Source organism: Anomaloglossus baeobatrachus, chromosome 1 (assembly GCF_048569485.1).
Source record: "Anomaloglossus baeobatrachus isolate aAnoBae1 chromosome 1, aAnoBae1.hap1, whole genome shotgun sequence".
Lineage (NCBI taxonomy): Eukaryota > Metazoa > Chordata > Amphibia > Anura > Aromobatidae > Anomaloglossus > Anomaloglossus baeobatrachus.
Genome location: NC_134353.1, coordinates 783563917 through 783591544, shown reverse-complemented (window position 1 = coordinate 783591544; position 27628 = coordinate 783563917). Strand labels below are relative to the sequence as shown.

At 45.0% G+C, this 27628-nt stretch overlaps 1 protein-coding gene and 1 long non-coding RNA gene across 2 annotated transcripts in view; one reads left to right on the top strand and one right to left on the bottom strand.

Moving 5' to 3' along the window:
* The window catches only part of LOC142300225 (uncharacterized), a 29344-nt gene extending 9092 nt beyond the window's left edge, over positions 1–20252 (bottom strand). The window contains exons 1-2 of the long non-coding RNA XR_012752666.1: positions 20110–20252; positions 17943–18012 (exon numbers count right to left, since the gene is read on the bottom strand). This is a non-coding gene — a long non-coding RNA (uncharacterized LOC142300225). The remainder of the gene's footprint in view (positions 1–17942; positions 18013–20109) is intronic.
* SRFBP1 (serum response factor binding protein 1) overlaps positions 1–27628 on the top strand; it is a 118431-nt gene that overhangs the window by 83111 nt on the left and 7692 nt on the right. Inside the window, exon 5 of the mRNA XM_075341877.1 lies at positions 23896–23977. Within this exon, the coding sequence (XP_075197992.1) occupies positions 23896–23977 (82 nt within the window). The remainder of the gene's footprint in view (positions 1–23895; positions 23978–27628) is intronic.

Sequence of the window (27628 nt, the reverse complement as noted above, 5' to 3'; positions counted from 1 at the left end):
CCTCAGGGCTGAAGGCCCATTCTACCAGGGCTGTGGGGGCGTCCTGGGCCTTGCGGCACCAGGCTACGGCTCAGCAGGTGTGTCAGGCGGCTACCTGGTCGAGCCTGCACACTTTCACGAAACACTATCAGGTGCATACCTATGCTTCGGCAGATGCCAGCCTAGGTAGGCGAGTCCTTCAGGCGGCGGTTGCCCACCTGTAGGACGGAGCAGTTTACGGCTCCATTATGAGGTATTATTTACCCACCCAGGGACTGCTTTTGGACGTCCCAATTGTCTGGGTCTCCCAATGGAGCGACAAAGAAGAAGGGAATTTTGTTTACTTACCGTAAATTCCCCTGTTCCCTTCGGGCTGTAGTTCTTTGTGTACACATGTTGTTCATGTTGAATGGTTTCAGTTCTCCGATATTCCTTCGGATTGAATTTACTTTAAACCAATTTATAATTTTTTCCTCCTTCTTGCTTTTGCACCAAAACTGAGGAGCCCGTGATGCACGGGGGGTGTATAGGCAGAAGGGGAGGGGCTTTACACTTATAGTGTAATGCTTTGTGTGGCCTCCGGAGGCATAGCTATACACCCAATTGTCTGGGTCTCCCAATTGGAGCTAGAAGAAAAGGAATTTACGGTAAGTAAACAAAATTCCCTTCTTTTTAGGTACCACATCACATTTGGAGTGATTTGAGAAACCTAGGCGACAGAAAATACCCAAAAGTGACCCCATTCTAAAATCTGCACCCCTTCACTCTGCTCAAAACAACATCCAAGAAGTTTATTAACCCTTTAGGAGCTTCACAGCAACCAAAGCAATGTAGAAGGAAAAATGCAAATTTTACTTTTTTACACAAAAATGTTACTTTAGCCATAAAATTTAGCATTTTCACAAGGGTATCAGGAAAAATTCATCATAAAATGTATCGTGCATTTTCTCCTGAGTACGCAGATACCTCATATGTGGTGGAAATGAAATGTTTGGGCACATGACAGGGCTCCTGAGGTGCCTAAACAATGGAGCTCCCCCATAAGTGACCCCGTTTTGGAAACTAGAGCCCTCAAATAATTTTTCTAGATGTTTGAGTGCCCGAGCTGACTTTCTGCACTGATGTGCACTTTGAACCCCTGGGGGCTTCACAGACATTTATAACGTTGAGCCGTGAAAAGAAAAAAAAATTTTTTTTTTTTTACCATAAAACTGTTGCTTCAACCAGGTAGCTTTTTTTTATCACAAGGGTATCAGGTAAAAATGCACCATAAAATGTATTGTCCATTTTCTCCTGAGTACGCAGATACCTCATATGTGGTGGAAATCAAATGTTTAGGCACACGGCAAGACTCGGAAGGCAAGGAGCGCCATTTGAATTTTTGAGTGCAAAATTAGCTGCTCTCATTAGCGGACGCCATGTCGGGTTTGAAGACCCCTGAGGTGCCTAAACAATGGAGTTCCCGCACAAGTGACCCCATTTTGCAAACTAGAACCCTCATGGAATTTATCTAGCTGTTTAGTGAGCACTTTGAACCCCTGGAGGCTTCACAAAAGTTTGTAATGTTCAGCCGTGAAAATATATATTTTTTTTTTTTTACCACAAAATTGTTTTTTCAAACAGGTAGCTTTTTTTTTTCACAAGGGTATCAGGAAAAAAATGCACCATAAAACGTATTGTGCAATTTCTCCTGAGTACGACGATACCTCATATGTGGTGGAAATCAATTGTTTGGGCGCACGGCGGGGCTCAGAAGAGAAGGAGCGCCATGTCACAGCAAAATTGGTTGGAATTATTAGCAGACCCCGTGTTGCGTTTGGAGACCCCCTGAGGTGCCTAAACAATGGAGCTCCCTCACAATTGACCCCATTTTGGAAACTAGACCCCCCCCCCCCCCTACTCCCATATACAAAAAAATTAGTTTGGTGAAATAAAAAATACGGACGTCAGTAAAAAAAAAAAAAAAAAAGAATGAGCGCCTGCCACTAAGACCAGTGCCAAACGTGAGAGCAATGCACGAGTCTCGCATCGCATCATCCGCTCCAGTCTGGAAGCGAGCAACTGCGCTGGATAATGCGATGCGAGAGGGCGTGGCGGCAGATGAGAAAGGGCACAGCGGATGGAAGATGGGAAAGGGCGCAGCGGATGGAGGAGCGGCAGAGGATGGGAAAGGGCGCAGCAGATGGAGGAGCAGCGGAGGATGGGGGGGTGAGATTGGAGATAGCTACCTTACACGATGGATCTAGGCAGCAGGAACACAGCAGACAGAAGAGGCAGCAGATGAAGGAGGCAACAGTTTGAGGAGGGTGAGAGGGGGCAGTAGATGAAGACTATGGGAGAGAGCAGGCAGCAGATCGGGGAGGGGGGGCAGAGTCTGATGGGAGAGAGCGATGGCACATTGAGGGGGGGGCAGCACATGGAGTGAGGGGGGGCAGCACATGGAGTGAGGGGGAGGCAGCACATGGAGGGAGGGGGAGGCAGCACATGGAGGGAGGGGGAGGCAGCACATGGAGGGAGGGGGAGGCAGCACATGGAGGGAGGGGGAGGCAGCACATGGAGGGAGGGGGAGGCAGCACATGGAGGGAGGGGGAGGCAGCACATGGAGGGAGGGGGAGGCAGCACATGGAGGGAGGGGGAGGCAGGCAGCACACGGAGGGGGAGGCAGGCAGCACACGGAGGGGGAGGCAGGCAGCACACGGAGGGGGGCGGGGAGGCAGCACACGGAGGGGGGCGGGGAGGCAGCACACGGAGGGGGGCGGGGAGGCAGCACACGGAGGGGGGCGGGGAGGCAGCACACGGAGGGGGGCGGGGAGGCAGCACACGGAGGGGGGGAGGCAGCACATGGAGGGGGGAGGTGTAGTGGCGGATGGAGAAGGGGCAGCCGATAGACGAGGCAGCCGATCGGGAACAGTGGCGGCCGATTCGAGGGCAGCGGCGGCTGAAAAAGGTGGGTGCGAAGGCAGCGGCGTGGACAGTGGCGGGCGTGGCGGGGACAGCGGCTTGCCTGGCAGTGGCGATCGGGGACAGCAGCGGGGTGGTCGGGCACAGCGGCGTGGCTGGCGGTGGCGGCGTGGCTGGCGGGGACAGCGGCGGGGTGATCGGGTACAGCGGCATGGCTGACAGTGGCGGGGACAGCGGCGTGGCTGGTGGTGGGGACAGCGGCGTGGCTGGCGGTGGAATCGGGGACAGCGGCGGGGTGAGCGGCGTGGCTGGCGGTGGCGATCGGGGACAGCGGCGGGGTGATCGGGTACAGCGGCGGTGACAGTGGTGGGGACAGTGGCGTGGCTGGCGGTGGCGATCGGGTACAGCTGCGTGGCTGGCGGTGGCGGGGGCAGCGGCGGGGCGATTGAGGACAGCGGCGGGGACAGTGGTGGATCCGGGGGGCTATAACTTACCGATGGGTGACCGCTCTCCTCAGCTTTCAGGGACGGACACAGGTCACCGGCACCAGATCCACGGTGATTGGCGAGATCTGTCACAAGACCGGTCTCTCCAATCAGAGCTGAGGGCGGGTGAAGCACCGATCACCCAGCTCCAGCCAGTGTTCAGAGCTACAGCTGCTTTGATCAGGGCTGGATTTCAATGTTCCAGCCATTCTCAATGGCTGGAACATTACAGTGACTGGCTGATTAACGCCGCTCAGCCAATTACAATCACAGCCTCTGTAGGTTCGGGGAGGAGGCACCACCCCTCCTGAGGTTAGGCAGAGGTCCCCTCCTTCCCGAATCTACTATTTGATTACACCGATCGCACTCACGGGGGCTCCGGGGCCGCGATTTCGCCATGACGTACTGGGTACGTCATGGGTCGTTTAGCACCATGTCACCATGACGTACCCAGTACGTCAAGGGTCGTTAAGGGGTTAACTAAAGGTGGTGCCATACAGACAGTAGGATACTGATTGCAGGCACACATGTTGTAAAAAGATTGGATCCTTAGTTGCAGAAATATCTTTAATCAAAGTTGCAGCAACGCCTTGCACTTTGACGGGTGCAGCGGGGGCCTTTTGTGGGGGTCCGATCCTCGGTATATATTCCTCCTCCAGCGTCCTCTATGATGTGCCCCCTATTCTTTATTTGAATATCGTGCCACGCGCCCCATTGCTTTTGTTGGCGGCGCGTGCACATTGCCACAATAATTATGTCCATTAAAATGGCGCAGGAGTCCGCACATGCGTGTATTGTGGTCTCCAGCACCATTTATTTTTTTTTTTTTTTTTTTTTAAGACCGCGGCAAAAACTGAGAGGCATCACCACATACAGTTTTTTTGTTGTGGTTTTTTTTTTTACATGCGCCCCTGCTGCTTATAGTCTTTACCGCAGTGTCTTCAATAAAATGACGCCAGAGATCGCGGTACGTGCATGCTCTGTCTCCAGCGCCATTTTAATGAAGACAGAATTATAAAAAACAGCAATGTCGGCGTGATACTCAAAGACAAGAGGGCAAGCCAGGAAGACGCCGGAAGGAGAATAAACGCTGAGGACCCAAACCACAAAGGCCCCCGCCACTGCACACCGCAATCAAAGTGCAGGGCTTTTCTGCAATTTTGATTAAAGCTATTTCTGCAACCAAGCATCCGCTCTCTATAACGGCTATGCCTGCAATCAGCATCTTACTGCCTGTATGGCACTGCCTTTACCTCATATACAAAAAGCCTGGTGGTTGGTCCTCTTTAAATGCGTATACTGTGGGGATATATTAGATGCGATACAGGTAGAGGTGTAACACTGGAGAATTCACCTCGATCTTACACCTGTTCTGTTCCTTTCATCAACTTGTTAACTCCCCAGGGGCTATTTTTTTTTCATATTCTAACTTGCAGATATCTACATCTTAGATTGTGAAATGCCAACCATTTCTGCATTCTGAGACCTCAGAAATGGCATAACCTCAACTGATCTTGTGCATTTTAACATGTTTTAACAAGCTGAAAATAGACTGAAAGACGGCCACGTAGAAGGTCTATGTAGGGGATGCAGTGCCTGTAATTTGGCGACTGATCGGAGTTCATTTCAGTTTTCCACACTGCCCTGGAGGAAGGAAAGGAACAGAAATATTTTACCTCCTAGAATTTGCAGATATCTGTTTCAGTGGACTTGTTTGGGAGTGGAGCTTCCACAACTTATGCTAGCGTTCTGTGGACGTGAATTTTACATAGTGTAGTTAAGGCTAAGTTCACATTTCCGTTGATTTGTATCAGTCACATGCGTCGCTTGACGCATGTGACTGATGCGCTGTTCAACGCTTTACAACGGATGACAAAGAACAGAATTCTTTGTCGGATTCCGTTGTGTGCGGGGGGCGGAGTTCGGGGGCAGAGCCGAGCGGGGGGCGGGGCCAGGCGCTGAGGATGTCATTGGAAGTGCTGCGGTCTGCATGGCTGGGGACAGGTGAGTGTATCTGTGAGTGAGTGTGTGTATGTGCATGTATGTATGTATGTATGTATGTATGTATGTGTGTGCACATGCAAAGTGCGGGAGGGGGCGGAGCCGAGCGGGGGGCGGGGCCAGACGAGGGTGTCAGTGGCAGTGCTTGTCTGCATGGCTGGGGACAGGTGTGTGTGTGTGTGTGTGTGTGTGTGTACATACATGTGCGGAGTGCGGGAGGGGGCGGGGCCGAGCGGGGAAGTGTCGGCCTCCCTGCACACGTAACCAGCCTAAATATCGGGTAACAGCAAAGCACCCGATGTTTACCTTGGTTACCCGATATTTACCTTGGTTACGGGCCTACACCGCTTAGCGCTGGCTCCTTGCACCGTAACCAGTGTAAATATCGGGTAACCAACCAAAGCTGGTGACGTGTGCAGGGAGCCAGAGAGCATGCGCAGCGAAATCCGACGGATCTCGCTGCTCAAAAAACGTTACATGCTGCGTTCCCACCGCCCGGCGGTCAGTCGTTCCACGACTGATCAGTCGGGCGGAGGGTGCAACGCAGCATCATCAGTCACAATCCGCTGCTCATACAAGTCTATGGGAGCAGCGGAATCCGCTAAACGGATTCCGCTGTTTACAAGAGCAGCGGATTGTGACTGATAGATTTTAGCGGAAATGTGAACTTAGCCTTACAAGACTGATTTTGAAGAATGACCGAGAAAATAGCATTAGAATTCTGATACAGCCATTACAAAATTTGACAACACGTATCAATTGTCCTCTTATCTGTAATCGGTAATAGGATGTTAGCAGGCAGACCCATTATGTATAAGCTGTTCTTTATAAAGTGATTCTGACCCGCACTCCATACAGGGATTCAGGGATGCTGTGTACTAATGACGGCACCTCCAGATCTGATTGGCTTCTTGTGGTTGCCAAAAACTGCTCTCCACCATGTGGTTTCTCTCTGGTGTCCTGTGCAGGGACCAGCAGGTGGTAAGCTGTAACCATTACCTATGAAAGGTTAACCCTTTTTCTGATTTTATATTTTTTTTTTCTTCATTGTAATCATAGAATGTTAGAGTTTGAAGGGACCTCCTAGTTCATCTGATCCAACCCCCTGCTCGAAACAGGATTCACTAAATCATCCCACATAGTAATCACTATCTGTCTGTGCAGATAGTGAGCCTGCTGCAAAGTGACTTTTTGAAGTTGCATTAGATCTGACACTTGTTTTGATTTAACTTTTGACTTCGGAATCCAAAAGTGACCCTAGTTTTTTTTTCTATCACAAACTTTTTAAGCTACAGGATATCCTCCCTTTTGTCTCCAAAACCATACAAAATGTATATACAGTGGAAAATAATGCAAACACTAACCTAAATGTAATGTTTATTTAAAGCCATTTTGTTCATGCCAAGGATATATTGCTGTTGTAATTCCAATTGAGTGCAAGTAATATAGTTAGGTTGCAGTTAAAGGGAACCTGGCATGAGGTTTTTTGATATTAAACTGCTCCTAATGTGTTTTTAAAGGCTGCAATGTGCATCACTAACCTGGTTTAAAAAGCAAAATAAATCAATGTATTTATCTTTTAAAAAAAAAAACAAAAAAAGACTTTGGTGAATGCAGTACATACCTTAGGTTTCAGTCATAGGGGCGGTGCTTTTACTGGGTTCAGTCACTGTCACTCAAGTTCAGATACGATTGTATTTTGAACTTAGTCACACTCCACCACCACTTCCCCTTTGACGAATTTGCTGAGCTCCACCCTTTTTTTATTACCACAGGTCCTGCACCACTATTTCTTGTCTGAGCTCCACCCTTTGTGGTCACATGGTCGTGACATCGCCACAGGTCCTGCACCGCCACTTCTCCACTGATTAAGCTCTGTTTGTTGAGCTCTGTCATATAAAAAAAAAAAACAGATTCTAGCAGAACATGGCACTTCTGTTGATGGTGGTAGTGTCTGTTTCCCAGGAGAGGCCAGCTTTAGTGTTTCCTGTGGTGTCCATCGCTATACTGCGCAAAAGGCAGAAAATGCACCTTCATACTCATGTTGCCATCAAGCAAAAAATGCTTTAACAAGCAATCGAAATGTCATTGCTATGTCAAAATGCTATCGATAAAAAGTAATCTTGCCCCGCTATAAATAAGCCCTCATACAGCTCCATAATCCGAAAATTAACATTACACGTCTCAAAACATTGCAACACAACTCAAAAAAAAGCACTTTTTTTTTTCTTTTCTTTTTTTTTTTTTCCGCACTTTTCCACCACTAAATCTCACCGTACTCTTACAGATGTGGAGACTCATTGCCAGGTCATTGTTGCCACCTGTGTACACCTTTTAGAACAATGTCAGAATTGCAAGGGGTTCAGTTTCACCACAGTTGGATGGGTTTTTTTCCCCCGTTTCCAGTACATTTTGTAGTAAAATTATTTGTCATTTAAAAAGTACAACTCGTTCAACAAAAAAACAAGCTCTCATATGTCTGTGGGCAGAAAAATAAATCATGGCATTGGGAAGAAGGAAAGGGAAAAACAGAAATGAGAAGTGGGGAAATGACTTTCACTTTGAAAATCCAGTATACAAGACAGAAGTGAAAATCCTGATCACTGCACGGACCGTCTTGTATAATAGGACATCACTTTAGGACAAAGCAAATGATCTGATGAAGTTCCTCTGCTCAGGCAATGATTGCAGTCGGATTCTCATTCATCACCCCAATGACGTGCACATACCTGGCATTCTGTGAGCTATGGAGAGGTTATTATGTCACACAGAACAGTGCTGCGAGCGTTCACTCAGCAGACACTTAGGCTGTGTGCACACGTTACGTTTTTTAAAGCGGAAACGCTGCGTTTAGAACCGCAGCGTTTCAGTGGCAAATTGCATGCTTTCAGCTTTGCCAGCAAAGTGTATGAGAAAGCCGAAAAATCAGTGCACATGCTGCGTTTCTAAACGCAGCGTTTTGGATGCCAAAAATCGGTGCGGAAAGAAAAGCAGCATGTCACTTCTTTTGTGCGGTGTAGCTGCGTTCTCTCCCCCATTGAATCAATGATGTGGGTCAGAACGCAGCTACACCGCAGTGAGCTGCTTTTTTGTTGCGGTCCGCGGCCTTTGTCGGCACGCCAGAACGCAGGCATTTACCTGGAAGTGAGGTCAAGAGGTTTCCTGTTGACCTCACTTCCTGGCAAAGTCCAGGAAAGCCCCCGGTGTCTCCAAAGTGCCCGCCCCGACCCCCCCCCCCCCCTCCCGAAAATCCAACATGGCCGCGCGCACAGTAGCACACCGGCCGCCCTGCTCCTATGATTTCTGTCGCATGTGCAATAACACATGCGACAGAAAAATGCCCCCCAGGCCCTGCCCGGTCACCCCCTATTCCCCCGGTATTCCCCCTTACCTGTCCGGTCGCAGCGCTGATCCCCCCGCGGCCCCCTCCTCCTTCACAGTGCACGCTGGCCGGTCACATGAGCAGAGCAGCTGACAGCCAGCACAGTGTTCAGTGTGAGCTGTGCTGGCTGCTCGGCACTCTGCAGCTGTGACCCGGGGAGAGTGGGTGCAGATTTTTGGCACCCACTCTCCTCAAATGTAGGGTCTGCCCTCCTAGAAAATGGGGGATATGTTCCCTGAACGTGCCCCCATATTCTAGAAGGTCCAGAGGCGACGTGGGACGTCCATATGGATTTCTGCAGACCCATTTTTTTCAAATTTTTTGAATAAATTGGAGAACAAGGGAATGATTTGGGGAGTGTTTTTTCTAATAAAAAATGTTGTCATTTTTTTTGCTTTTGTTTACTGTCAATTAGTTATGTCGGGTATCTAATAGACGCCGTGACATCACTAATTGCTGGGCTTGATGCCAGGTGACATTATACATCTGGTATCAACCCCATTTATTACCCCGTTTGCCAACGCACCAGGGCGCGGGATGAGTTGGGGCGAAGCGCCAGGATTGGCGCATCTAATGGATGCGCCACTTCTGGGGCGACTGCGGCCTGCTATTTTTAGGCGGGGAAGAGTCCAATAACCATGGCTCTTCCCACCCTGAGAATACCAGACCCCAGCTGTCAGCTTCACCTTGGCTGGTGATCTAATTTGGGGGGACCCCACGTTATATTTTTTTTTAATTCTTTATTTATAAATAAAAAAAAAAAAAAGCCTGGGGAGCCCTCCAAATTGATCACCAGCCAAGATGAAGCTGCCAGCTGTGGTTTGCAGGCTACAGCTGTCTGCTTTACCCTGACTGGCTATCAAAAATAGGGGGGACCCCACGCAATTTTTTTCATTGTTTTTTTTTTTTTTATTGGATAAATACTAAGATAGGCACCCTTTAGTGCCACATGAAAGGTACTAAAGGTGCCAGCTTAGAATATGCAGGCGGGGGTGGGACGTTATATATATTTGACATCCATTCATCCATTGACGCTTTTTAGGTTGTGTGCCCACAATCAGGGTTTGCAGCGTTATGGGCGCTGAGTGTTTTCCCTGCGTCCATAACGCTGCGTTGTGCAGTAGAAGCACAGTGGAAGGATTTTTAGAAATCCCATGCCCACTGTGCTTCTTTTCTCCGCAGCATAAACTGACCGGTGGCGCAGCTTCCCGAGCCTCAGCATGTCAATTTATGCTGCGGAGATGAGTGTTGTCTGCAGGTAGCATAGAGCTCCACAGCAGCCTGAACCCAAATCGTGGGCATGGGCAGCTGCGTTCTCCCGTGGACAACACTCACATCTCTGCAGGAAGGCTGACACTGTGTACTAGACGCCGTGTCGCTGGATCATGGCCACATAGCCTTAGGCCTCTTTCACACGTCAGTGATTCTGGGACGTTTGTGCTTTTTTTTTTTTAAACATACCAGAATCACTGACATACGCAGACGCATTATAATGAATGGGTCTGCTCACACGTCAGTGATTTTTCACTGCATGTGTCTCCATGCGGCGTACCCGCGTGTGCGTGATTGCCGCACGGAGACATGTCCATTTTTTTCTGGCATCACTGATGTTCCACGGGCCACGTAGTGGTGTGGTCCGTGAAACACGTGCCAGAAAAAAACGTGCTTTTAAAATAAAAATCATTTTAACTCACCCGGCGTCCAGCGATGTCCTCTGCAGCCCGTTCTCCCTGCTGCTTCTGAGCCGGCTCATTATTGTCACGCATATTCATGATGTGTGACACAGCCGACCTGGAAGCAGCTGCTGCGGGGGTCAGCCCCAGCCGGATGGAGAGCGGGCGCAGGTGAGTTAATCTCTAAGTGCAATCACGGGCCACGGAGAACGGAGCCCGGATTGCACTTAGACAACCCATGTGTGCCGTGATTCACGGCACACGGAGGGACATGTGCGTGTTTTACACGCCAGTGAAAAACGTCAGTGTTTTTCACTGACGTGTGAAACGGGCCTAAAAGTGAGAATATTGTTGCTACAGCAACATTTTGGGTGAAGTAGCTGTGGATTCAAAATGCTTAATATACTCCTGAATAAAATCCTTGAGGGGTGCAGATTCCAAAATGGGGTCACTTGTGGGAGTTTTCTGACGTATAGGTATCCAAGGGGCTCTGCTAATGTGACATGGTGCACGAAGTTTATTTCAACTTTTCCAAAATTCAAATGGTGCTCCTTCCATTCCAAGCCCTCCCATTTATCCAAACAGAATGTGGAGAAGGAAATGACATCACAGGTTTTTTTTCCAAAGGTCTGTGTTCAACCAACTTTATTAACACTGACAAGTCTTAAAAAACGCACCTAAAAAAACGCATGAAAAACGCATGCGTTTTCGATGCCTTTTTCTCAAAAAGCATTGTTTACAATTCTCCCCTCTGCCAGAGGGTGCATTTTTTTCCGCGCTGAAAAAAAAGCAACGTGTGCACAATCGCTTATCCTTTCCATCAAACACTTTGGAGGTTCTCACATAAGATAGAAGGTTAAAATGAGCATTTTACAAATCTGCATTGGCAGTAATGACCAGTAAAGAGCATTTATTGAGCATTTTTGTTCTTCCTCACTATTGTCTCAATTCCTGTTTGCTGGGAGTGACTGGAAACCTGCACCCAATGTCTCATTCAGTGTATCTGCGTAGGGAATACTCTGATAGCAAAACACTGCAGCAGAATCCCAGCATCGTCTCAGTCATAGCCTCCAGACTGACAGCTCTTTACTACTCTGCACATTGTCACAATTAAGGGTGGATTTGTGTGAATGTGTATGTACTGCCCATTTTTATTTTATCGATATGTGGACAGGCCCACCTGAGTGTGTTCTATTCTGATCCTCAACAACAGATAGGACAGGGATGCCCAACCTGCGGCTTGTATGACCATCATGTGTGGCTTTCCGCTGCCAGCCAACTTGGTGCACCAGGTGTAGCAAGCCATTTTGTAGAGCAGGTCTCCAGATGGAGACTTTTGTGAGTAGCTACACATAGAATAGCAGATCTGGGTGGGCATTTACTGGATTTGCAGTTAGAGAGAGAAATGAAGTGCTAATCTGGACATAGGATAATACTGTCATATAGAAGGTGTGCTTGAAGTTGGATGCGATAGCATGGTGGTGGGCTCTTAATGCAATAATACTGAATGGGGTAATCTGGGAACTCCCCGGATGTAAGTAAACTAACTTTTGTGTGATGTGTATATGAACACTTTGTCATTATTCCAGTAATGGAAGCTGTGATTGACATTCTTGTGGGGAAAATGGGATCAGGGTGTCAATACTTGTGGAGATGGGAGGCCACTGGATGTGGCTCGCGATTCTCTCTACTGACTGTTTTTAAATGTAAGAAACATTTGGGGATCATTAGTTTAGGACATGCCCTGAGGATTTTTTTTCTTGAATCTTAATTTTCAAGGCTGTGTGAAATGACAAATAATACTGGGTTCAAGAGCTTTGAAATAAAAAAAAAATTGGACAGCACTCATGGATTTAAGAATGGAGCCTTAATCAGATGTGATCAAATTTAGGTTGAAAAGGATCTAGGACCAGGCGATTAGTCACTGGTCTACTGACGTCATTCCTGCTGACGTGGCTACCCCCTTTGTTAATGCTATATATCTCACCCTGTGCAGCAACACATGTTATGCTGTTCTTTCTTGCTTTGTTTTTGTCCTGATGAAGGCGGCTATGCCTTCGAAACGCGTTGACCCATGCAAATAAAGGAAAGGATTTCATCACACCTCCTGGATTTGTGGTTTTTTTAGCGCAGCATCAAACTCGTTTTTCCTCATCTACCTTGTGATCAGATTAGGAAAGTAAAAAGAATATATTATTGCCTTATCTTCTACACAATAGTGGTTAGTTTTAACCCGTTCGCGAAATTTGATGTATTCTTATGTCATGGTCAGGAAGGTTTTCCTGCAAATTGATGGATGTAAGCCATGGCGATCTTGCTGATGCAGGGGCTGCCACCAGGATCTCATTAAAAGTTATAGCTGAGTTCTGGCTGCCCCAGCCAGGGCCGGTCCCTGCACCGCCCCTGGCTGTTAAACCCCCTCAGTGCCTCGATCAATAGCAATTGCAGCATTTAGGGAGCTAAATGAGGGAGTGTACTCCCTCTCGTAGCCAATCGAAACCCCTGTGACATGATCACTGGGGCCCAATCTTGCCATGGGAACCTGAGGTCTTGCTGTCGACCACCGTGTCAGCCAGCTACGGCAAGCCTGTTAGACCATGTCAGGAGCATAATCTAAAAGGCTTTTTTCAGCACTGACAGGTATCATGTATTTGAATGATTGTTCAGTGCAATAAATTATACCAGCGATCACAGTAATGGTTAATGTCCCAAACACTGACTAAGTAAAAGTTAAACATTTTTTTTTTTTTTTAAAGTATATTTATGTAAAAAGAAAAATATAAAATGCACACAATTTGGATTGCCACATCTGGAACAACCTGTTCTGTAAAACTGTCACACAAGACCTTCAGTGAACGCCGTAAGAAAAAAAATATAGAAAACCTATCTTTTCATCATACAGCTGATAAAAGTGGAATTAAATGCTATTAAAGTCATAGGGAAAATAAAAAAAAAATGGTATCACTGAACTAGTCCTCTTGTCTCGCAAAAGACAAGACGCAATACATCTCTATCAGCGAAAAAATAAAAACGCTCAAAAAAACGTTCTCAAAATACAGTCATGCAAAAATAACTTTTTTCTATAAAATTGTTTTTATGCTGCAAAAGCGGCAAAACAAAAAAAATACATAAATGTAGTATCCCTATAATTATACTAACCATATAAAGCTGTCTTATCATTTTTACGACATAATGGATGGCATAATAAAAAAAAATAAATCCTGAATTGCTGTTTCTTCTTGATTCTGCGTCATAAAAAGTAGAATAGAAAGCGACCAAAAAATAAACCCTCACATGACTATGGGCGGAAAAATAAAATGAAAACTTTGGTACGGTAAAAAAAACCCCTGTATTTTGTAAAAGATGAAGCATTTTTTAATATGATGGTAGCCACACCTAAATAAAACGATATGAATCCAGTATCCCTGAAATCGTATGGACCTAAGAAACAGCCACCCTATCACTTAAACCGCATGGTGAAAGGCATAAAAACTAATAGTAAAGCAATTTACTATTACGAGTAAATCTCTGAAATACGTGATTCAGACAAAATTCCCAATGGAAAATTCACTGTAGTGAGGCAGGAGTCACTTTGAACTCATGTCTCGCCTGGGGTCCGGCCATGTCTCATCTTTTTTTCGTGTCTTTAGGTGTGCACAAAAGTGTGGTCAACAAGTTTTGTGCACCTTTTTTTGAAAAGGACACTGCTGAATAAGAGTCCTCAGTAAATCTTCTGCCCCATTAAAACCGGAAACCAACGGCAATGTAAATCTCAATATTCCGGGTACCTAACTAAAATGCCACTATCTAGGTTAAAAATGCCATGTCTGGGCAGCTAGACTAAAAAAATCCAACTTGAAATGCCACTATCTGGACTAACCTCCATGTCTGGGCAGCTAGGACTCCTGGTATAAGGATCATGAACACAGCCTGGTTTATAGGGCAGAGTGCTCCATCAGAAAGAGACTCACTACAAATATTTAAAAAAACTGACCCGCACATCATGCAAGTGTGTATAGGTGTCAGCTGAAAAAACATAGCTGTCATAAAACGGGGGGAAGGAAGTGGAAGTTACAGCCCCCCTTTCCACCACTCGACAGACCGAGCACGTGACGCGCTCTCTAGCGCCCCTCTTATAGTCAGGCCAATTATGGAATTGCCCGACAATAAGCAAGGAGTCCGCTATTCTACTATGCCGATGATTGAAAGGTTCCCAGTGAGAGTAAGGTATATATTCCCCGACCTCTGCGGACGGAATATAACTAAGCCACCCCAGATCTCACTAGTTGCCCCACAATGATCCTTGGCATAAACTCGCTACCACCAATCGATTACTGTTATCTCGGGCTGTTCTGTTATCTCAATCCTGAATTCCACGCCTGTGTGTTCTGCGTAATAGTTATCGTAATCGATTGGTGGCAGCAAGTTTATGCCAAGGATCATTGTGGGGCAACCAGTGAGATCTGGGGAGGCTTAGATATATTCCGTCCGCAGAAGTCGGGGGAATATATACCTTACTCTCACTGGGAACCCTTCAGTCATCGGCATAGTAGAATAGTGGCCTCCTTGCTTATTGTCGGGCAATTCCATAATTGTCCTGACTATAAGAGGGGCGCTAGAGAGCGCGTCACGTGCTCGGTCTGTCGAGTGGGGGAAAGGGGGGCTGTAACTTCCACTTCCTACCCCACGTTTGATGACATATTGGTGGCATCAGTGGGATCGAGACAATAGTGTGTGTGTGTGCGTGTGTGTGTGTGACCCATATTCCCAAACACTAAAGACTGCCAGTAGCAGCTGTGGCTGCTGGAGTTTTAAGACCAGCTCAACACTAGTGTCAGAGTGCAGAATACATTTCAGGGGCGCTGTGTGGCCACACTGTTCCTGGATCTTCCCCCATGTGCCACACACGAGACCGCCCGAAGAAGAACACCCAAAAGTGTCTGTACTGTGTTTATCAAACTGGCTACAATCCATGTACCCTCCTACCTAGTGACCTCACAGGGGAGTACTGCCCCACCCCTGTCCTGGGTGTGAAACAATATCCCAAAGTGATTATTGGCCATAACTTTGCCTGGGAATGTCGTAGGCGGACGACAATGCTTTCATAATTACAGTTATGATTTTATCTTCACAATGATAGGACACGTGACTAGTCTGCTGGTACCCCACTGGCCAATATAAAGTTTGGGATACCTACAGAGGTCCCACACTTATATAAAATATGTGCTAGAATCGTCGGGATGTCTGGATGCGATATTTCTGCTTGACATGTTTATAGGAAACACAGCTCATGAGATATTAAACATTCCTGGTGCCTGTCTGTCTCAGGTGTACAGGATGCCTCCATTTAGTTTGTCACTTCTTCTGCAGCGTCACAGAGGTGGGTCTTCCTTCCCTTTATTGTTCTCAAGGACTAACCAGCTCATCTAATTTCCATATCATAGGAGTTTGCCTTGGGTCACACCACTGCTAACAGACAATTTCCTCAAGTTAATTAGCATACTGATTGAAGCCTCCTTAGGCCTTACGTACCTTGACAAGATGGCGGCTATAGGAATATGGCTTAATAGCTCCGAATATATCCCTATTTCCTCACAATAGCAAATACAAAATGGATACAGCTGCACACTAAATGCCATCAATGTATAAGGGAACCCTGGTACTGCATTACTCCTGTATGAGAACCAATCAGAAAACCGGAAACCTACAGCAAGGTAAGGCATTTTAGTTAGGTACTCGGAATATTGAGATTTACCTTGCTTACATGAATTGGCCAATTCATAAACTACAAATCTCATTTTTTCATATAGCAGTAATGCATTACCAGAGTTCCCTTATACATTGATGGCATTTAGTGTGCAGCTGTGTCCATTTTGTATTTGCTATGTTTTTTCAGCTGGCACCTATACACACTTGCAGGATGTTCGGGTCAGTTTTTTGAATAATAGTATTATTTAGTTGCGATTTTAAATATTTGGCAAAAACCTGATATCATTGAATGGTAGATGGGTAGTAATACCCTTTTAAAGGTTCACTATTTAGAATAAACTGTGTACACATAAGGAATAACACAATTTCCAACTTTTAACGCACCACTCCAGCAGGTTGTTTTGTTTTATATTACACCACTGGTGTAGTGCTTAAAATGCAACTTCCCTGCCCCTAGTCTTGTACTTATCCCCTGGCGTGTTCATCTGTTATCAGCGCTTGTCCGGTCAGTCTCCAGTGAATTGTGATCTGCCGGATGCTCCAGTATTTAATAGAGCACACTGGAGGTCACAACTGAAGGCTATGAAAGCCTCAATCTGGCTCTCGTAAACATTTATTGAGCTTGAGACGTAACTTCTGCCTTCTGGACAGTCAGAAGTTTAGATCACGGGATAGTATTGGTAAAAGGTGACGAAGCCACAGGGTAAGTATAAGAATAGGGGCAGGGACCTTGGGATAAAAGCACCACTTCAGTCCTGGAAAAAAATTGCTGAAGTGTTGCTTTAACCTCCTTTCCGAAAAAAATATTTTTAACCTTTTGACCAGTAGTGATGAGCGAGCATGCTCACAATGCTCGAGGTGCTTGGGTACTGTGAAACAACAAGTAGCTCGAATCCAATAACGAGCATTCAAGTATTTTAGTTCTCTTCCATCACTGACAAATGCTTTAAATCTGAAGCTTCACTTTCTATAGTAAAATCTTTAGAATGCTTCTACAAATGCCAATGATTCCGAGTCTTTTTTTTTTTCCCCATTTTGTATTTTATTTTCATTGTAAATTTAGTTAGCTAGATTTTGTTTCTTACACTTTTATGCCTTTTTAGTCTGTCAGCAGAACTTCAGACACCATAATATTTATATCAGCAGATAGCACTTTCAAAGACACTGACTGCAATACCTTTATATGGCCAGTCATGAGTTACTGACAAAGCCGTGTTTGAATTGATATGTAAATAGCTATGGTAAATCTGAAGCCTCTGTCACTCCAGCTCTATTCTCTGCCCATCACAGTCTCATCCTGTTTGAATGACTGCTTCTATGCTATGTGACTTAAGGAAAAGGAGTAGTCTGTTAAGGAGGTGGTGGTGGTACTGGGTGTGAGAGCTGGCATGACAGAGGCTTCAGATCTACCATATCCATTTGCAGATTAATTAAAACACTGATTACTTTGCAATTGAAGAGCGAAGAGCGGACTGGCCATGTAAAGACATTGCCGAACTTGTCTTTGAAAGAGCTACACATGCGCACAAATAAATAGTTTTAAGTGTGAAATTATACTGACTGACTCCCTTTAAAACAGAACTTTGTTAATAAATTAAATGTCACTTTACATCAGAATCCTTTCAGAAGCGTCTCTTGTTTTATTTGGATGTTAGAAGGGTAAAAGGTTTTAGCAGCAATGTATAATGTTTCTTTTTTGGGGGAGTGGGGGGGAGAAACTATTCACTTTTGAAGTGACTTCGACCCACATATCCAAAAACCTCTAAGCGGGATCTAATTTAAAAACTGCACTCCTAAATTCAGGAAACGTACCTTTCAGTTTAGGATTTTCTTCCCCTTTGGTCATCCTCTAAACTTGAAGAAAGCAACACGTATAAAGTATCTAAAAAAAACATAAAAACAAAAAAGTGAGCCGGAGTATGAGATGGTATACATGGAACTTGTGAGACCATGTTCACACTGGCCATGAGACAAAGAGAAACCAAGGAAAAAATTGTGAAAACATACCCTGCTGTAACTAAATAAAAGCATAAAGTATCGTATTTTTCGGATTAGAAGATGCACTTTTCCTCCCAAAAATTTGGGAGGAAAATGAGGGATGCGTCTTAAAATCCGAATATAGCTTACTAGGAGGTGCATTGGTAGGGGGCTGTCTGTGCGGTTCTGTGTGCGGGCGGCCGGGTGCCAGTCGGTGTGTGTGGGCAGCTGGCAGGGTGCCTGCCCGTGCGTGCTGGCGGCCGGCTGCCTCTCTGTCCAGGCGGGCGGCCTGCTGGCTGGCACTCTGTGCAACCGGGCGAGCGGCCGGGTGGCTGTTCGGCGGGTATCCCAGCCTGTCCACAGTCCCGACTACAAATTATGGTGCCAGGAGTCAGCGTGTGCGCAGATGGAGCTGTTGGATGAGAGCTCCATCTGTGCACGCACCGTTTCGGGAGACCTTTCTTTGAAGCCCGGACCGCGGACAGACTGTGACCCTCGCCACACCGGCCTGCTCCACTGCAGAACCACTCTGCTTCCACTGCCACCACTGACCCGCTACCACCACTAACCCGCCGCTGCCACCACTGGCCCGCCGCTGCCTGCACAGTATCTACCGCCCATGACCCCGCTCCACCACCGTTGCCGCCCCCCTCCGGTAAGACAACACCAGAGTATAAGACTGTGTGTCTTATAAAACGAAACATACGGTATGCTGCTGATCTGTTTATTTAAATGAAATATAGATCTACATTTCAAGTGACTTAAAGAAAGCAACACATACAAAGTATACTGCAGATTTGCTTAACTTTAGATGATGAAGGGGAGAGAAAATCCCAAATCTATTGTAAATAGCTGTTCTCCTTTATATGAAGTCATTTTTCCTGAGGGATCTGTGGTTTCAGTCCATGATTGACTTCCATTTCTAGTAACCACATGAAATACTGGCTCTTGGGCAGCACTTAGAATTTCCATCAGACTGCTCTAGTAAAATAAAACTATACAGCGGAAAGTGGTATGTGTATTTTATGTGAAAGCACATCTGTATGGCTATGTAGCAGGCCTCCTGGAGGACTATCATAAAAGATGCACAGATATTTTGTCAGACTGGTTAAATTCAATTTTCCACCAAAATGTGTACCTTATGTTGTAATTCAATCTATCCACTGTTTATGGTACAATATTGTAATATTATCCAAATTATCAGTACTTTAGAAAGCATAAAATTGCCTTCCTAGTGCCTTTTATACAACCAGATGCCCTCACCAGGCTGTACCCACACCAGGCTCTCTCTAGAGCTTGTGTATTAACAGTGAAATGTCAATCACAGCAGGGGGCAGGCTGGACTGCCAAGTGCATGAGCTATTAATCCTATATTAATAAAGGTCCTGCTGCTTAAACAAACCTAACAAATAAATAAAAGGTTGGACTGAACTTTGTGTTAACCCTTGCAGCATGTTGGATTCAGCTTGCATAGCAAAAACCTGCTGACAGATCCCCTTTAAGACAACCCCCCCTCCCCCGCATACACAATACTTGGCTATTGGCCGAGTGATCATTTGGAGGGTAACTATTCTTCAGATTCTCCCATACATGGTGCTAATCTGTTATCTATGAGAGAGTTGCGATCAGACCTCTGATGGGGACTTGTTACCTGGAAAAGAAAGGGATCGGCCAAAATGCTGGACTGATCTCTCCCCCGACAGATGTTGACTTAGGAGATCCCATACACATGAAACTTGTTGGCCAATCCTGACTATATCGATGCGTTTGGTCAACATTAGTGCTGTGTATGGGGGCACTGAGTAGTCGTATACTGATAAGCTAGTACCCAATAAACCTGCACCTTCTATACACGTCTTCATTTAGAAATCAATCTCTCTTCTTGCCTGTAATCAGGTCAGCCAGCCATAGAGTCTGGGCCAGGAAAACTGATTCATATCTTTTAATACTTTCCTCTGAATTCACATATTTTCTAAATTAGGACCTCGTATTAGTGACTCACCGAGCTCTTCCTGGATGTTGGTTCAGCCAACAACGTGACTCTTCATTGTACAGACGCCATGGTGATAATTTAATAGTGTATTTCTTTTGAAATGGTAGAATGCTCCTCACTTTGTAAGAGGACGATGTGAGGGAAAAATCCTACTTCACCAGCACATTGCGCACTGTGTAAAGGCGTTCTTGCAGTATGACTAGGTCTGTGTGTTCCATTACTGTTCTATTCATGGGGACGGCACAACATTTATGTACAGTCTATTCATGTGAAAAGCCGTAACACAAAATGCTGTTGTTTTGCTGCAGTCGGAAGACATTGCCTCATGTTTATTTACAGAATGTGAAGTTTGGGCCGGTGGAAGCCGAACCCTGCACTGTGCCATTAAAGACTAGTTTGTTATCCACACCCAAACATAAGGTGCCATTGTTTGGAGAAAACACTATTTTCCAAGTCATAATAGAAAGAAAGCTCTTTATTGACTCTAAACTCTGGGATTTCCAGGGAGTGGATCTGGTGACGTAATGACCGAAGCAATGAGCGAGATCTCGCCCAAGTTGTGATAATTAAATTCTAACTTTACACCTGTAATGTATAGCCTATGTCCAATACCCTTGGAGGGGTTCCCCAACTATATTTAAATATATATTATTTTAGAGTAAGAATCGTGTATCACACACCAAATACCATGGTGAGATGGCGTAAAAGACTCCGATTTCAGTGGGTCCAGGTACAACATGTCCTATAATGTCCAGCAACTGACGTACCGATAATATGGAGATTTCTTCTGTTGTATTATATGGGAATAGACTAGATGGATGGAAAATTTGTGGTGTTCCCCATCACATGGAACTTGTATAAGACGTTTCTCCAACTTTGACCATTTTAATGTACTATATTTTATAGGGATTGTCAAATACTGGACAACCGTAGTTTCAAAACAGTGTATTCCCCTCCCCCCACAGCAGCACTGTGAGGTAAATCCGGAGATATGACGATAAATCATGATACTCAAGTATGTCAGGAAGCCCTCTCCTGGTGTCACCCCCCCTTTCCTTCACACAACTGGTTTAGCAACAAATCCCATGGCCATCTCCTGTGATATGGAGATGAGGTGGTGTGGGAACAATGGACACAGGATGACTCCCTGCCGTCACCCTGTAACAAGAGTTGTATCTCATTAGCAAGGCTATGGAACTAGCAGACAGAACGACTCCAGTAAAAAATGGTTCATATCTCGCAAGCCATATTTCCGATAAATATGGCAACCATAAAAATGGTGTCTCCGCATGCGGACGATGCCGGCACACCCTTTTTATGGGAGCAGGACATTGGGAAATGCCCCAGGCGTGATATCAGCCAATGGGGAACTGGCAGACAGGTCATGAGTCCCCTCGTTCTGTAGCTAAATTCATAACTGTCACAATGAGAGCATTGGCGTCCGCCTACGACGCTCCCAGGCAAAGTTATGGCCCATATTCCATGTTGTGGATTGTCCATAACTCAAGCCAGGGGTGGAGCAGTGCTCCCTCTGAGGTCACTAAGGTAGGAGGGGACCTGGATGTGCCCAGGTTGATAACCCTACTTCGGCCATTTTCCAGGGTTCTTTTCGCTGGGGGCACGTGTAGGAAACATCTGTGGGAAGGATCCTAGAAACCTGGGTACAGCGCCCCCCTGTGGCCAGACGCAACAAGGTAACTGCTGGAACTGTGTATGCCTGTTTGTAACCCATGCTTTGATTGTGACTGTACTCTGACATATGTATATTCTGTAGATTCCCTATTGTATATATTGTAGTTTCTAGTGTGCTTTAGGCTGATTAAATTATATAATTAATCTTGGGCTGTTCTGTTATCTCGATCTTGAATCCCACGTCTGTGTGTTCGGCTAATAGTTACCGTAAATCGGTTGGTGGCAGCGAATTGTGCCAAGGATTATTGTGGGGAGGCCAGTGAGATTCGGGGAGATTTTATATATTCCGCCCGCGGAGGTCGGGGGAATATATACCTTACTCTCACCGGGGACCCTTCAATAATCGGCATAAGTAGTATAGCGGCCTCCTTGCTTATGGTCGGGCAATTCCATAATTGGCCTGACTATAAGAGGGGCGCTAGAGAGCGCGTCACGTGCTCTGTCTGTCGGTCGGGAGGTATAAAGGAGGGGTGACCCCCACTTGTTACCCCCCGATTGTGACGTACTGGTAGCCAGCGCGGGGGATTTCTGAGTGACCCCCCCCGGTGGTTTGTGACATATTCATTCCAGAGATTTTGGTGATTCAGTTTACTGTGACCTCAAGTCCTAGCCGCAACTACTGAACAGTCACTCTTTACCTGCAGCCCATCAATATTCCTCCGGAGCGGACGTCCACTTGATGAAATACTAAAAGCTGCAACCAACAAACTATTGAGATGTTTGTGATGCCATACCGTGGGGCCTGTCCAGACTAATAGGGGGAATTGCACAGCTTTGAGGGAACGTGTAGAATTGAAATGACAAGCTGCTACTATTTTGAGCAGATGGCTACATTCCTTCTAGACAGTCTACATATGTATAATGGATGACATTGCCTGAAAAATACCTTACCCTACAGCTTTGCACCTATGCGAAGTAATAAACAGACTTTCAATTTGTAAAGTGATTTTAGTCGATTTTGCTCGAGTTAATGCCTTCTCCTGTAGTTCCCCGATGGTGCAGCATACATTACTGTTCTTTCCATCAATGCATCCATTGGACAAGAGAAGACCGAGCCTGGTGTAGATAAATGTATAATATCAGATTAAATTGCCCCCATACACATTGTCAGCCACCAAACCCACAGATTTATTTATTTATTTTTATTTTTTAATTTTTATTTTTTTTTTACAGATTCTGGGAACATAACTTTTGTTTGGCTGATTGCACCCTCTCCATAGACAAACATCTGAACACTTAGGGGAACTGAGCATTCATATTAATGGGAGAATTGGAAAAATTAGCTGCTGGCTCAATGGGCAATATTTGAGGTTAACCTCTTATAGGGAACCTGCCACCAGATTTGGTGACTATAACCTGCGGCCACCACCAGTGAGCTCTAATATACAGCATTCTAGAATACTGTATAGATGAGCCCAGGTTGATCTGCGTAACGTAGATAAAAACACTTTTCTAATACTCGCTTGAGGCGGTCCAGTGTCGCTGCTCTATGGTCCGGTGCATCCTCTTTGTGACGATCACCGTCCTCCTTCTACCCAGCCCACTGTGGATGACTTGTTATATGTCATCCACAGAGGCCAACATTGCAGTCTTGCGCAGATGCAATTTGGTCTGCCCTGCTGAGGGCTGATCAAAGTACTGTAATGCGCAGGAGCGAGGAAAGGTTAAAGACCCGCCCGCGCATGCGCACTACAATACTGTAATCTGCCCTGAGCAGAGTACTCCTGTACAGGATCTTAATGTGGATGACATAGGTCGCATCATGTACACGGGCCTCAGAGGAAGGAGGATGGCGATTGCCGCAGAGAGGAGGTGCCGAACCGGTGAGCAGTGACACCTATCGCACCGGACCGCCCCCTAGGTGAGTCTAACTGTTTTTTACCTTCTTCACAGCGGCCTGGGCTCTGATATACGGTATTCTAGAATCTGGTGACAGGTTCCCTTTTTAAGTCTCTTGATTGGTTCTTGTGAAATGGCTTCTAAGCGGCCTTTTTCTTGCAGCTTTCAATTTAGTGCTAGTTTTTCTGGATGATGAAATACTTTAGTTTTACTTTTTATTTTATTGTTTTTACATCTTCATTTTTCACTTCATTTTATTGAAAGGCAAACAGCACTGTGGAAACGCGAGCAGTCACCAGATTAGCCACACATCCCTTGCTTAAGAAGAAGATAACGGCTATTAAAGGTAAGGAATCTGTATTCTCCATCTTGCATGATTGTGTTGTGGGCCTTGGATTAGTTTATTTTAATTTTTTACACAGTAAAGTTAACAAAATAATCCAGCATAAGGGTCCGTGCGCACTGGGAAATTTGATTATCTACGGTAAAAACGCACCCGCATTTTTGCCACGGGATGGTCAATGCGGTTATGCGGTTTGCCAATATGGAAAAAAATGCAGGTACCTGCGGAGAAGTGACATGCTACTTTTTTTTTTTTTTTTTTGCTGCAGAAATTCTGCAGCAAAACCTATAGGAATAAAAACGCAGTGTGCGCACAGCATTTTGGTTTTCCCATAGATTTTGCTGGGGAAGGACTGCAGAAAGGTTAGGAACAAAAAACGCACCTTTTGTGCAGCAAAAGCCGAGGAAAATCCGCGGCAAAAAACAGGGCCTTAGACTGCTGAGATACCTGAGAAAATGTTTAATTCCTGTATCTACTGCTACGTGTCAAGAGATTAGACCAGTCTCTCACCACTTGCATCCTAAGGCCCTGTGCACACACTACGTTTTGTCTTGGCTTTTTTTGCGGTCTTGCTGCAGAAATTTCTTGAGAAAATGGTTGTAACCTTTCTGCAGACATTCCCCAGCAAAACCTATGGAAAAAAAAATAACTGTGGGCACACTGTTTTTTTTCTCAAGAACATTCTTTCTGCAGAATTTCTGGAGAAAAAGGAGCATGTCACTTCTTTTCTGCAGGTATCTGCGTTTTTTTGCCATAGATAATGGTAAAAAAAAAAAACGCAGGAACCAACCTTCGGGAAAAAAAAACGCATGTGTTATTGGTGCATTTTTTTAACGTAAGTGCGCTAATCCTTCAAACTCAAGACATTTCTTGAAAAAAATCCTTTTTCTAGTGCGCACAGGGCCTAAGGCCGTAGACTACCATTATGGAAGTGTTGCTTGAGTAGTTTGCTAATATTCCTGTAGACTTGCTTCAGACTGGAATAACTCCATAATGAGGTAATAGATGTCGGAGGGAAAGAGGAATCCTTTATAAATATACTTTTATCCTCTATGTAAAATGCAATAAATAAAACTTTTTATTCTATATACTTGCATAGGTAAATTTACGACCCATGTGTCTGTAAGACTGTAGTTTTTAAGCATTTGTTAAACAAATAATCATAAATGTCTCCTCTTGGCACATCCACAGCAGTTTCCCCCTCTTCTACCTCCCTCAGTATCATCTTCATATTTTTCTTTCCATTCCTTGTTTTGTTTTCTATTAGTGCCTGACGGTCATAACCTCGGCACAGTTTTCCAGTCACGTACAGATTGCTCCAGTTTGGAATTTTTTTTTATTTTTTTTTTGCTGTAAAATGTATGCACACATTTTTAATTCCCCTTCCATTTAATTTAACATTAGAAAAATGACATTTTTTATGATATTTCTTACAATGAATATGAACTCTGGTTATGAATTTGTGCACACGATCCGTATTTGCAGCAGAAAAATCTTGTTGTAAAAAGACACTGTAAAATTTGCACATTTTGCATGCCTTTTTTATTTTTATTTTTTTCCCCCATTAATTTCCTTAAAAACAAGCATTGTGAGCATTAGATTTCAGAAATCTGATTTACTTTGCTGGCATAGGAAAAAACGCAATGTCTGAACATACCCTTTTGAGAGAGCTTTTTTTATTCTATATAACCTAAAAACCTTTCATGCTTCTTTATACTCCGTTATTATTACTTTTTATGGCGGCTTCAAATATTTTTACACAGGTTATCTTTTAGACAACGTTCGCTTCAGCTGCAGTTTATTAAACTATAAATTGCATTGTACTCATTCATTCCTGGGTTCACTCAGGGGGTCTCTGGCTCTGCATCCGGTGTCTGGCATTGGATGCCCCGCTGTCCACATGACTTTAATGCCGTAGCCAATGCAAGACACTGGGTGCAGCAGCAGGAACTCACCGGTGGACGTGGTGAAGGTAAGTACAGTGTGGTTTTTAACAATTATAACCAGAGCAGAACATTACACTTATAAATCCAAAAACGGAAATAGAGATCCATATTTACATATGCATGTCTACCAAGCAAAATATATATAACCTACATTTAGACCTGCGTAATTATATGGTGCATTAAAGATAGTACACAGAATTTCAAAAAAAGTATACAAATTTTATTAACATGATATTAACAACACAGAGTATCACATAATTAGAGACGGATGTCAAAAAGGACACAGTTAAAAGTCATTCCCCTTAAAAACACAGAAAAACAATCTTGGGACAGTGTGGTATATAAAGTTGGTATAGAAGTACTAATACTGACATTCCAGCAAGTGTAATCACAAAAGCTGTTTAATACCCCAAGTACATACCATACCAACCTGGCAGGTTGGTATGGTATGTACTTGGGGTATTAAACATGCTCTGACCTGAAGTTTGGTAAAACATCATATGGGTACTAATTAATAACTCAACTGCAGTAATGCATGTCTTGACCTTTCTAATTTATGATGGTTATTTATATGTATGGGATGCTTGCATCTGCATGTTGTATTAACCCTGCGTATCAGCTTTTCTGATTACACTTGCTGGAATGTCAGTATTAGTACTTCTGATGTATTAGGGGTATAAGCATACACCTTTTTATGACTGCTGAAGCACATTAGATTGGTGTTTGTGTGCAAATTAGCTCTGATGCACTTTAGGGTGTATGCGTATACCCAAATTTTCTTTGACCACTGCAACTATACCAACTTTATATACCACACTGTCCCAGGATTGTTTTTCTGTGTTTTTAAGGGGAATGACTTTTAACTGTGTCCTTTTTGACATCCGTCTCTAATTATGTGATACTCTGTGTTGTTAATATCATGTTAATAAAATTTGTATACTTTTTTTGAAATTCTGTGTACTATCTTTAATGCACCATATAATTACGCAGGTCTAAATGTAGGTTATACAGAACATTACACTTAAAGGGGCTGGTCAGTTACATATATAGACTAAACATAAATTATAATGCCCTTTTCTGCAAAGTGTACTCTACTTTTTGCTTGTATAGTGTCATTACCCTAATCTAAAGCGGGCTTTACATGCTGCGATATCTGTACCGATATCGCTAGCGTGAGTACCCGCCCCCATCTGTTGTTCGACACGGGCAAATTGCTGCCCGTGCCGCACAACATTGCCCAGACCCGTCACACTACTTACCTGCCCGGCGACATCGCTGTGACCGGCGAACCGCCTCCTTTCTAAGGGGGTGGTTCGTTCAGCGTCACAGCTGCGTCACTGAACCACCGCCCAATAGAAGCGGAGGGGCGGAGATGAGCGGGACGTAACATCCCGCCCACCTCCTTCCTTCCGCATTGTGGCCGTGAGGCAGGTAAGGAGAGCTTCCTCGTTCCTGCGGTGTCACACGGAGCGATGTGTGCTGCCGCAGGAACGAGGAACAACTTCGTTACTGCTGCAGTAACAATATTTGAGAATGGACCCCGATGTCACCGATGAGCGATTTTGCACGTGTTTGTGACGATGCAAAATCGCTCATAGGTGTCACACGCAACGGCATCGCTAATGCGGCCGGATGTGCGTCACCAATTCCGTGACCCCAACGACTTCGCATTAGCGATGTCGTAGCATGTAAAGCCCCCTTAAGGTCT